Here is a 13,215-nt window from a genome sequence, read left to right as displayed (position 1 = left end):
CCGATTTGTGGCTAAGTTTTCATATTATTCATGATACGTTTTAATGATAATATTTTCTGTTCCTGTCTCCAAAATAAAATAAAGTAAATAATTACCGAATTTAGTATCTTTATATTAAAAATAGAGCAAGTCCCATGTTGGGCGCCATTCCTTCCACCGCTAATGAACACCGAATTATGCTGAGTTTAATTACACAGAATAAATCGTGGAGTCGGATCCAATTAGTTCTTGTACAAATATCAGTAATTGGTGTATTAATCGACAGAGCGAGTTCGGTTTTAGAGATGAATTCGTGACCTTTGAAATATATTTATTGAAATGTTATATATATAGCTTTGATAGCAATGTCAATTTTAATATCACTCCGCCAATTTATTTATGAAACGTAAAAGCAAATATTACATTCTCTTTTAAATACGGAAGTATTTTGAACGAAGAATAAGGGACTTGAATAACTATATAAACCAAACATCTTATTAATTAAATATTAACGATATTAAAATAATTTTACGTATTTCGTAAAAAGTCTTCGCATGTCAAACAATAAATGAAAGTTATATTATTGTATTTGCAATCTACAATGAGGTGAGAAATGGTACATAAAAAATAATATAGGTATAGTAAAAACATCTAAATATAACCAATAGAAATATAAAATAATAACAATATAGTCTGCTCTGAGTGTACTACGTTTATTGAGTCAAGATATTATTAAACACATGACTAGATATTATACTTAAAATTATAGACTAAGTATAGTTTCCAGTTGCTAGCTGTTTGGCTTATGAAAGTGCAACCTCAAAAGTTAAATTATCTGAAGGAAATGCATTTAATTGCTTGTTGATTCACTTTAACTTTATGTTAGCAAACAAACTCAGCTAAAACATCTTGATACCGTTTATATACTTGGAAACATTACACCTTTTTTGAAAATTATATATGCATTTTATTAAATATAGAGATTATTAACTCAATCAAGTTGCAACAATGTTTATTTAATTTGTCATTCAATCGTAAAGTATAAATCTACAACTTCCATAATAAACGTTAAACATTAAAACGATGCACTAATAGGTAACAGTTGAACAAAGCGTTAAATAATGTATAGTGGATTATGAGGCACCGCCCCCACCCACGCTAATCTGCTTCGCTTTGCAAATTGGCGCCCAACGTGGGCCTGAATATTGCACGTCCGTCTGATGCGCCCTGATTCGAGAATTACCTCACATTCTGATTTAAGGCTAAATGTTTAATTGTTTAGTGCGATCCGGATTTGATAGTGGTTTAATTGCATTGCGGTTGAATTTATTTACGCGTCACGATTTAGTTATTGGATGAATGTGTGGTAATAATTTGTATAAAAGTTCATGATAAATATATTATAAATATGACCAACGTCGAATGTCCTTAATTAAATGCTCTCGTATGTTTATGTTTATCACTTCAACTTTCATGTCCGGTTTCTAGAAAACTAGATTAAAATTAAATAAAATTACAATTAAAGTATATAAATCAAATTCGATTACACAATAAGTTGTTTTTACAGCGGTTACGGAGAGAACGAGTACTCCATCATCCACGATACCACCATCAAGCACGCCCACCACCACTACCACCACTGTGACTGCAAGCGCATGTGCCGTGTGTTCGGCGACGGGTGCCACCAGGGCGGTAGCGCCGTCGAGAGCCGCCCAATACGGGTTGGAGCCGTCGATGACGGGTGCGAGGGTGTGCGAGGCGTGCCACTGCCGCTGCGTGCGTGCGAGACGCAGCAGGTGCACGGTGCCCTCGTGTGCGGGGCCCAGGGCCAAGCGGCTGCGGCACCTGCCGCCGCGCTGGCACGACCTACCTCAGGATTTAAAGAGGCCGCTCATGGATGAGTTTCGTAAGTGGCATTCTGCTATACATTCCTAAAGATTATATTAGATTCACATACTAGATGTGAAGACGCTTCTGTATGTATTGTGAATATTATATTTTGCCTTTGCTGAAAAGTTCACACTATTATTATGGAAAAAAAAAACGAAAGCAATATTTTTCTTTTATTTGAATACTTGTCAAAACAAAATACTAATTTATATATTTTTTTAATTCACAGAAATCCCAAGTGATCTTAGCAAATGCTGTCTAACTTGTTTCAAAAGGATAACCCGACGGCTAGACACGATAGGGGAAGGGGGTTCCGCCCCTGAACCCACAGAGGACGAGGCCTCCAAATTCCGAATACTGCTGCGGGAGCACGGCACCGCCTGGGAAAGGATGTCGGCCGCCAGTGGACGGACTCCGGCCAGTCTAAAGGCTTTCTACTTCACCTATAGAAAAAAACTCCAGCTCGATACGCTGCTCAGCGAACGACAACCCTCGCGGGGCAGCGACACGGACGACAGCATACTAAGCTCTGGTGATACGGATACGGCTAGTGCGGAGTCCCCAAGACCTCCTCCGCTACCAGGGCCCCGGACTGATGCAGTGGCTCCCAGAAGGCATCGGCGGGATGAGTATGATTCCTCGGCTACGGAGACGGCTGACGAAGAAAACGACGCACCCAGTGCAAAGGTATGTTATTAATTAGATTTGGTATTACTGATAACAATTAACTTGTACAGAAAAAGAACTTGTTTCAATTCACCTTTATGCAAATAATGTTAAAAACCGAAATGAGGCATTTTTAGTTCGCGATACTGTTTTATTACTCGGCGAATATGAAAATGTTGCTCTCAATTTAACTCAGCGCAGCCTCTACTCCGTCGGGAATGCGTGGAACCGCATCGGAGAGGGAACGTAAGATTGATCTGTATTAGAGCGGGGCCTCTGTTATGATATAATTTTAATTCTTTTTAAATAAATTAAATTAGCCATTTCGAGTGAATATATTTTTTCGATAAATGGAAACATAATACACTCTTTACAATAAAAATAAAACTTTTGTACGAGCTGCGTCTGCACAAGCTCCTTCGGGTTATTGATACGTGACATGACATATTAATTCCCAAGGTGGCGGCGCACTAGTGATGTAAGGATGGCTATCATTTCATACGGCACCAACATCTATAGGCGACGTTGACTTACCAACACCACTTGATGGTTTTTACCCACCCAACGTTTTTTTTATATAATTGTAAGAAAAAGTATTATATATTAGGACGCTCATTTATTCGTCTCCGACTGTAGTCAAGTGTCCTTGAGTTTGAATACCAACCGGTGTGTCGCAGTCGGTGGCGCCCGCGCCCGCCCCCGCGCCCGCGCCCGCGCCCGGCGCCGCCGGCGGCGCGGCCAGCAGCAGCGCGGCAGCCGGGAGCGGCGCTCCGACGCTCACCATGCGCGACGTCGTGCTCAACATGATCGAAGTCAGCCTGCTGAAGAACTCCCGGCCGCCGCCGCTGCCGCCGCACACGCTGCACCACCAGCCGCCGAAGGTGCGCCTCGTTCCCGGCTCCGACATCGTATCGCTTGTACCTCGATGCGTCCTCGTCTCGTTTTCTTGTTGGACGCGGTGCAAGTAGATAATAAATTAGTTGTTTAATTAAATATGACTGTTATCGTTAGTGTTCGATTTTCAGATAGAAGTCGATTTGGTCGTGTTTCTCCAAGTATCTGTACTGATACCGTGTTCTAAGAAACATGACAAAACTTAACTTGTACATTTATTTAATTAATTCGCTTTATTCGTTGATAATTTTACCTTGGCGAGTTCATGCTCACCGTTCGGTCGTAAGGAAGCGTCTTAATGTCAGTGATGATCGTCGCAGGTGTCGAGTCACGAGTCGCTGGCCACGCTGACGGTGGTGAGTGGTGCGCACGCGGGCTCCCCGCGGTCCCCACGCTCTCCGCACCGCGGCGCCACTATCACTCCGCTACCGCCCGATGGCAAGGAGCTGCTGTTGCTGCACGTGGAGCCCCGGGCGCCGCCCCACGTGCCCGCGGAGCCGCTGCTCGACCTGAGTGTCAAGCGACCGCGGCACGACCTGCCGCCTAAACCTGTACGTTTATTATATAGCACGATAAGAAAATATATCGCACAAAAATTCTTAAACTCTGTTTTCATGAGTCGATCGTAAGGTTAACTTCGCAATTTTTCATCCCTGACGCTTGTATTTACACCGTGCCCTCTGTCCTCAGCCTCATCGCAACGCAGAATACGCGACGTACCGCACTCAGCCCGATCGCGAGTCCCCGACGTACAACGCCAAGCCAAAACCTGTGTCTTCACCACGCCCTACTCTGAAGCTGTCCAATCCAAAGGGCTCCATCACACTGGGCACACCCGTCGAGACTCGGTTCGAACAGAAAACCGGTTCCATCACGGCCGGCACGCCGGTCCACGGCCCGCACCACTTGCCAGAGAAGCGGAACATGGACTACCACAGACGGCGGAGTCCCGGCGGCGCGTACTACGCGGGCGCCCCCAACCAGCCGAGACCGCAGTCGCCGTCATTTTCAACGGTACGATACCTTACGACCTTTTTATACCATCAACACATTTCTGTTTATATGTAATATCTTCAGAATTGTAAAACGATAATATATCGAGTATAAAGATTGATATTACTGTCTTATAAATCGAGCTAAATTATTATGTTCTAATTATTTAGATCGGTTACAGTATCTTTAACCAGACAGCCTGTTTTTAACTATAATGTAATTCCAGGCGACGTCGGCGGCGGTATCTCGTGGACCATACGGCTTGGAACGACGGCAGATAATGCTGACCGACTTCATCACCTCGCAGCAGATGCACGGTGGCACGAGAAGAGAGCGCGCCGAGCCGCCTCATCAGCAGCACCACCAGCAGCACCAACACCAGCAACACCAGCATCAACACCAGCAGCACCAGCAGCATCAACCAATCCGGCGGGATAGGGACAGCGTGTCCGTCATACAGAGGCATACACACGCTTATTCTCATCCCCATCCTCCCCCTGGTAAGTTTTGAGAACGATTTAGTACAACTGTTTATATTATTAATATAGACTCTCGAAGATTATAAGAATATGTAAAAAGTCGATATCAGTGGTAAAAGATACGGATACTATACGTACTATATTCCCGTAAAATAGTCAAATGTTTACTGGTGCTTATTCAGCATAACCTGGCCCGAGTGAGACTACATACAATGTCCTCTACAACAGGTCACGAAGCCTTCACATCGCTGGTGAACGCAGCGTCTGCAGCACCGGCACTGCCCGTGCCGCGCACTCGTGAACCAGAGCCCGCACCGGAGCCCCTACACCACGCGCACCCGCACCAACAGCACCAGCAGCACCCGCAGCACCCGCAACATCAGCAGCACCAGCAGCACCCGCAACACCCTCAACATCCGCAACATCAGCAGCACCCGCAGCACCACGAAATGAGGTAGGTGGTCCTGTACGATGAAATTAGTAAATAATGTTGGCGAGCAGTGCAAAAAGGTTTTTCTTAAAAAATTTTTGCTTTATTGTCTATAGGAGAATATTTAACAATAATTTTATTTTTCAATATAAAATAAAATTGAGTAACAGCCTGTCAATGTCCGATTTCTAAGATAAGACCTCCTTTCTTGTTGAGGAGAATGCTTGGAGCGTATTTCAGCACGCTGCTCCATTGCAGCTTACTCTACTTAGGAGATTAGTCAACATCTTGAAATAAAAAGAAGCGAATGTTTAAGAATAACGAATATTATCTGTATGTCCATATATATATTATCAGTAAGATACTCTTTTTCTAGTAGAGGGTCCCGCGAGTTCGCACTGTCGCAGAAGTATCACACGCAATACGCTACGGATCGACGCGCTCCACAACGAGACAGGTATTTAAAAATACTGTACGATGTATTACTACACATTCTAATATAACATAATTTCAATCGTATAACTATATTAATTATGTGTATTAACAAAGTTAAATACTATTTTTTAAAATGAATGATATATATTTATTTACAATTGATGGAGTCGATTCATATAAATTAACTTCTTTTTATTTTTCAGTCGAGAACGAGGGATGGTACCTATCCAAGATAGGCATTACGTGATCGAACAGCACCAGCAGCATCCGCAGCACCCGCAGCACTCTCAGCACCAGCAGCTTGCGCAGCTCCAGCAACATCCTCAGCATCCTCAACATTCTCAGCACACGCTGATCGATCGGCTTCACTTACAAATCGCACAGGTATAATAAAATAAGTGTCTCTAAAATCTTTTTAAAACAACATGGGTGGGGATGATGTTCGATTAATTTAGTTCTATTCCAAAACAATAAGGAATACTGATAATAAACCATAAATACTAAAACGTATCCAAGATATGATTAAAATGCATAACTAGTTACTTATTATATTAGGTGACATTGCCTCCCTGACAACAAATGTTTGATAAAACGTCTATATTTGACTGGCAGCGGTTAAGGAGTACTATAGTTAATGCCTCTGGGCTATAATGCTGCAGTTTAAAGTGTCGATGTAGACTGAACGTATCTTTTAGCAAACCCTGGTTATGAGCAAAAAGTATTTTCAGAACGTGTCGAGCGAGGAGCGTCGCGCCGGCGCGCCCTACAGCCCCGCGCCCGCCAAGCGCCCGCTGCACGCGCTCGACCGGAAGGACGGGTACGCATCCACGCGCCACACCACACGCACGCACACGCACGCACACGTACACACGATACCACTTGCATGCACACTCACACACACGAAGCCATTCGCTCGCAAATGCACGCACGATACTACGCACACGTACACGACCTCTCACATGCAGACCTTCGATACTTCTAATTACTATGTGTAGTCCTAAAGCTCAAGATCAATATATTACATATTTTTCTTTTTATGAATGGTTAGGGTTACCATGATACCGAGTTTTATTTATAAGAATCATGGGAATATGTTGGCCTAAAACGTGTTTTAATGATTCAAAAATAATCAAAATCAAATGTCTATTTCCGGTTAGCTGTTCGCCTCACAGCCGGCCCGCGGTGAGCGTCGCAACGACAGTGACGAGTGTGGCGGGCGCGGGAGCGGGAGCAGGGGCGGGCGCGGTTGGCACCGCGGCGGCGGCAGCGGCGGCGGCGGCGGCTGGAGCGGATCGCACGAGACCTGCCGACAGCAGTAAACTCACCGCCGCCTCGCTGATCAACGCCATCATTACGCATCAGATCAACCAGACCTGTGACCAGAGATTCCCGCCGGTGAGTGTAAATACATACATATTAAAACATCCCAATACATTATTAAAACAGTCATCTAGAACTGTATTTCACATAGTTTAATTAGCTAATACAATCAGATGAAATCAGCTGGGTAATGTATTAGATATCCGGCATCATTTTAAAAATATCAAATAATTAAACAATTATATTTATATTTTTTAAGTAAATACATTTAAGGACAAGATTAGACCTTTTATTGTACGATAATATTTTGAGTAAGTGGAATGAGTTACTTATACCTTATTGTTGTTGGTCTAGAAGATAATCCGCGAAGGCGAGCAACCGGCGCAACCTCCACCCGACCGCGTGCTCTCAATCGACCATGGTCGTGATCGTGAACGTGACCGTGAACGTGAGCGCGAGCCCGAACGTGAGCGTGACCGCGAGCGTGATCGCGAACGTGAACGCGAGCGCGAGCGTGAGCGCGAGCGTGACGAGACACCGCCTGTGATGCACAAGAGCATCAAGCTCGGGGATCTCGCCTCAAACATCATCGTAAGGGACTTCAGCAGTCCCAACACCAACTCACTCATGCATCATAAGTAAGTTGGTGATACATAAGTATCTCCTACTGCATGTAAAATAAATAATATATCATAAATTTAATTTTAACACATTACTTAAACATAATAATACATTTTAATTGATATTTCAGTAATCGCTTCGCCGTGTCGACGGCGGACACGTACGTGGCAAGCAGCGGCACGAGTGCAAGTGCGAGTTCGGGCGTGTCTGCGGACGACTGGCGGCGGGACGCGCCCAAACACGCGCCCTACCTCGAGCCCGTGTCGCCGCCCGACAACCACCACGCAGGGTGAGCTAAATCGATTGACCGAAGTACATTGGAGATAATCCCAAAACTCATAGTGGTCGTTTGATATATATATAGCACAGAGATAATTCTATTTCTCGTCTTATTACAGGAGAGGCAGTAGTAGCGTCGGTGGTGGCAGCGGCAGTGGTGGGCGGCGGTACAGCGGCGTCGGTGGCGGCGTACTGACCGCCTACGACTACGTCACCACGCGCATCGTGGAAGTCATGCGCAACGATGCCGACGAGCGCGCCAAGCCGCTGCCCTTCCCCACCTCGTACGCCTACCCCTACTCCGCGCTCAACGTCGCCACGCCGGTCTCCGACGGTCAGTCTGCCTCCCTGCTCCGCCAAGCGTTCCCACGTTCAGCAAGCGTGTCGCTAACCCTCCGTCCGCCCGCAGGCAGCACGGCGGTGAGCAGCGCGGCCAGCGTGTCGAGCGGCGCGGCCCCGCTGCCGGCGCCCGCGCAGCCCGAGCCGGCGCCGCTCATGTCGGCGCAGTACGAGCCGCTGTCGGACGAGGACTGACGGCCGCGCGCCCCGCCCGCGCGCCCCCCGCGAGCCTAGCGCGCGCGTCGCCCGCCGCCCGCGCCGCCCCCCTCCGCGTCCGCGCCCGGCGGGCGACACTCCGTCATCCGCTACGGGGACGGCTACCGTGGATGATACAACGAAAGATAATGAGTTCACTGCGAGTGCAGTGACTGGAGGACTCGAAGTGACGATCGTCGCGAGTGTCGGTATTCGCGAGCGGACTCGGCCGTGGATCCCGTGCGCCGGCGAAGTTCTTATGTAACGAAGCAGGGATGCAGTTTTCTGTGGAGAAGCTTTAATGGACGATGTTCGTATTATCCTGTGATCGAAACGCGATTTTTCGTCGATATTTCCGCATATAGACTCCATTTGCCGATATTTTTTTTACGAGCGAAGCAAACTAATCGAATAACACGCGCATATTTTTATGTACGACTCTGAAATAAATGAAAATGTATGTAATGATTGTATATAGTTATGTAAAGTGAGAGGCGAGCGAGCGAGGAGGAATCTGCTCGCGACGAGCTGGCAGTCACTCGGCATTACTGGCGGGATGAGTGATATTGTTACATATGACTACAGAGTGAGATGATGTGAATATTCAATTGTTATTTATTTGTTATTTTTTTCACTTATTTCGTCTTTTTAATGTCGTAGTGACCGTAATGATGAATAATGTGGAGCGAAATGGTATATCGATCGATGTGATTCTATATACCGTAATACAAGACAAACGCGACAATGTATTTATAATCGGAGTCATCTCGACTCACTGAGATAGAATAATCTAAAGGTTTTTGAAAGTTTAGCATGAATACGTGCAAACTGTCAGATGGTCAGAGTCTACATTATTCGGCATTATGAGTGTGTTCGAGAATTGAGATGGCTATATTCTATGTAATACAATATATAGCACTGCCGCTGCGCATACCTCAGTAAATTTAAGTGGCAGCCACACATTAGCGAAACTGTAATATTGACCCAGTCTTCCATCTCAACACCGGTAGCGTAGGATCGCCGCGCGTCTTCGTCCATGTCTACACCTAAGTACTTGTAAATTGTGTAAATGATAGTTTGTATAAGTTATATGACCTCGCCCGGGCATTTCGCAGATTCCTCGCTCACGGGCGTTTCGAGGCGGCCATGCCGCGCTAGGCTTAAGATTTACACACGATAAGTTTTTTTTTGTATAGCTTCGCTTCGGATTTCGCTGTCGCGATTATCATTCGAGTTAGTATACGCGTAGTTGAATTTTCATTTGTCTCGTGTAAATAGCGCATCGATCGTCTATGTATAGTTCGCCGACGCAGCGAAGTCCGGTCGACATATACATACGTATACATAGTGTAAACACGGTTAACGAAACGGTAAATTATATACATATTGTAAAAGTGTATGGTTATTATGTATACATACTGTGCATTTGTAATTATACAGGTTAGGTTAACGAGTACGATAGAGATTTTCATTTTCTAGTTAGGTCGGTCCGAGGACCGGGTATAAATATTGAGCGGGAGTGGGTTATGAGTGCGAGAGTGTCCGTGTGTGTCCGTGTGCGTGCGCGTCCGTGTCCGTGACCGTCCGCCGCCGCCCGCGCACTGCCGTCTGACGTCTGACGTGTCCGGTCGCTGGTGAGCTGCGTGCGTCTCGAACGACACCTCAACATTGTTTTCACTTAAAAATAATTAAAACGAATATGTTTTCAATAAAGAACAAACCTATTTGAGCTAAACGTAAAAATTGTGTTGACATTAACCATAAATCGAGCCGTAGATAGTCTTTGCTAATTGAACGGAGGTTGGACACGCAAGCGGGTGTGGTGTTTGTACATGTCTTTCAAATATTGTGAATAAAACGACTGATTAACGTAACTAGAGTCCGCGAGGCGCGCGGCGGCGGCGGCGGCGGCGGCGGCCGCACACATTGTGATTTCTTTATATAATGTAACGTACTAAGTAGTCGAAAGAGAAGATAATCCTTGTAAGTCCGATCTTAAGTAAAAACAAAGTTTTGGGAGGACAGATCAATAAATAAGATGCAAATCTATATTGTTTTTTATTTTCAATCATTTTACATACATACAGAAATTAACGTCAATATTTTTGCTATTATATTATATAGCGTTTATATACAACATATACTATACTAAAACTTAATATTTATTGTTCAATGGCATAACGTGTAAAGATTGTATTGATAACTTTTCAGTTATTGATCTTGTTTGGTTACTATATTATACACTATACTGATTATCACTACAGAGTCCTAGACCCTACTTTACCATGGCCTTTTGCCGTACTGTCATATATACTCAAGTCTCAAGTAATGAAAGACAATAGGATTTAGTCATAGACAATTTTACAACTTTTTATTAATATTTCTAACAAATACTTATCAATATATTTAAATATTCTATGCAATTTGATTATAGCTCACCTATATTATGCACTACATACAATTCCTCATGAATATAACTTTTGATTAAAATAACTAGTACAATACGACACTATTCCAATCAATTTAACTTCCAAAATTCTGATAACAATTTTGCTCATATTCAATCGAAACCATAGATTATTTTAGAGACCGACCAATGACGTCAGATGATTTCAAGGTCAAAGTTGTTTATCTTTGTACTCTAAACGTTAAGTACGTTACATAGATACAAAAATGTTTTATACTTATAGCACACATACATACTAAATTATAAAAAGCATGCAAAGATACGATGATTGATTATTAATAATGATAAATAATAAATTGACTGTTGCTTCTTTACATATTTTCTTGACCGTAATATACGGAAAAAATTATAATAACCGCTTTGTGAGAAATTGTGATGCTTATAATATCACACAAGGAATAATCTTTTTACTACTGAATACTCATCAGATCAGGTTAATCTCTTAAGGGTGAAATATGATTATACACACGGTTCCGAAAAGATATTGCTATAAAAATTAAAAAACAATTTATTGTTTTATTATACCAGATAAAAGTTGTAGCTAATCTTTAGCAAACGAATTATTGGATTTATATTATATATACAATATACAAACATTTCAGCTTTAACTTCAGTAACGATTATAAATTTGATAATACGTAATTATAAGTTATCTACTTTACTCTCTACTTTTTATTTGTCGTTAGTTTGGTTGCGTGTTATTGAAGTACCAAGCGCGTGACCCTGTTTTAAATAATTTAGAGTTCGTACTCTATTCATTATTTATTATGGCAAACAAAATAGTAATTATTATTTTTTATTTAAAGTGTACTTATTGTAAACTCAATAAAACCAATTGACTTTCAAAAATAAACATTGGTTTATTGCCAAATGAGCGCTATGACCGAAAGTACACGCGTGAGCTATGGGAATCCAAAAAATCGTTCATGGACTGGAGTTACCGTATTTTCCGCCTACCTAGTGCTTCTTATCGTAGAAATATACATCGAATTCTATGAAAAACAATCCCATCTTCGAGTTTATCGCAAAATATGTGACATTCTAGATAACTTTAAATAGTGATGTGTCAAAACAAATGTTCACGTGCAAGACTGTATAAAGTATGAAGATATTGTTCATGTTCTGTTAAAATTAAACAAATATACAACTGTCTGTCATTTAACATTCTTTTTATTATTTATTTATATCGAATTTGTTTAAGAAATCAACACCAATACAAATAATAACTACGTATAATCAATTAATTTGTCGCGGAACCCTTTATAAGAAATAGCAATAATCAAAATTATTAAATGAAGAACTGCCAATTTTTGAGAAAAAATATTAGTCTGCCCCTGCCAGAAATACGTTATTTTATTAAAAAAAGATCCCTCTTTTTTTCGTTTGTGGCTTTAGACCTTTCTCAAATTACTGTGAATAAATTTGTATAGATTGTTACTTCAAGATGTCACTTTCGATCGCCTTCGATCAATATTTTTGCTTGCTTTTTAATTTACTATTTATTTCCGTATTAAAAATTTACATAGAGCCACATTTTTTAATTTCCTTATTCATACTTTTTTGAAACATTTAAATTATAGTTCAGATTAGTTCGATTAAAGTATCTATCATATTAGTCTATATACCTAAAACTTTTTACCTTCTCATGTTTATCACAATAAGCACTGCCAAAATTTAAGTATTTTTCAAAATAAAATTAGTCTATTTTGTAATATATCTAAAATTTAATCCTACTTATTAAATATTTTATTATTGTTTTCCTCTTAATTAATTTATACTAAAATTATAAATGCGAAAGTAACTCTGTTGTCTGTATGTTCCTCTTTCACGGTCAAAATACTAAATTGAATATGATGAAATTTGTTATGAAGCAAACTTGAACTGCAAGGAAGAACATAGGCTACTTTTATGCCTAACAAGTAACACCTGACGATTAAAACTGACCCCTAAAACGCGAGCAAATACGCAGGAGACAACTAGTTGTGTATATAGGTAGGTAAGTACCTATTAAATAATCGTTTGTTTATCATTAAAATAAAAAATATATTTTTATAATCGACATTGCCAATCAATAGTTATCTAACTCTTTTATTAAAAAATAAGGCATATTACTCAGATTATATGATGCCAATAACGTGGATGATTTATAACTTTGTCATTGAAACGGTGGAAAAAGTAACTATTGCGCTTCATGCCGTTTCTTTTCGGTAGAAAATACATTCTCAACC

At 41.9% G+C, this 13,215-nt stretch overlaps 1 protein-coding gene across 5 annotated transcripts in view; it reads left to right on the top strand.

The window, feature by feature from the left end:
* LOC113394141 (uncharacterized) overlaps positions 1–10,569 on the top strand; it is a 115,929-nt gene extending 105,360 nt beyond the window's left edge. For 2 of the 5 annotated variants that reach the window (XM_064218273.1, XM_064218269.1), the window contains 15 exons: positions 1,547–1,885; positions 2,099–2,556; positions 3,213–3,416; positions 3,750–3,980; positions 4,120–4,443; positions 4,649–4,922; positions 5,130–5,355; positions 5,708–5,788; positions 5,970–6,150; positions 6,486–6,583; positions 6,924–7,161; positions 7,441–7,724; positions 7,838–7,996; positions 8,106–8,320; positions 8,396–10,569. In XM_064218273.1, the coding sequence (XP_064074343.1) occupies positions 1,547–1,885; positions 2,099–2,556; positions 3,213–3,416; positions 3,750–3,980; positions 4,120–4,443; positions 4,649–4,922; positions 5,130–5,355; positions 5,708–5,788; positions 5,970–6,150; positions 6,486–6,583; positions 6,924–7,161; positions 7,441–7,724; positions 7,838–7,996; positions 8,106–8,320; positions 8,396–8,520 (3,437 nt within the window). In that variant the 3' untranslated portion in view covers positions 8,521–10,569. The remainder of the gene's footprint in view (positions 1–1,546; positions 1,886–2,098; positions 2,557–3,212; positions 3,417–3,749; positions 3,981–4,119; positions 4,444–4,648; positions 4,923–5,129; positions 5,356–5,707; positions 5,789–5,969; positions 6,151–6,485; positions 6,584–6,923; positions 7,162–7,440; positions 7,725–7,837; positions 7,997–8,105; positions 8,321–8,395) is intronic. The other 3 variants (XM_064218271.1, XM_064218272.1, XM_064218270.1) reach the window with 3 other exon arrangements.
* Positions 10,570–13,215: the final 2,646 nt, after the last annotated feature.

This window comes from Vanessa tameamea, chromosome 21 (assembly GCF_037043105.1).
Source record: "Vanessa tameamea isolate UH-Manoa-2023 chromosome 21, ilVanTame1 primary haplotype, whole genome shotgun sequence".
NCBI lineage: Eukaryota > Metazoa > Arthropoda > Insecta > Lepidoptera > Nymphalidae > Vanessa > Vanessa tameamea.
Note: the sequence above shows the minus strand (reverse complement) of the source record. Positions and strands in the feature narration are given on the sequence as shown.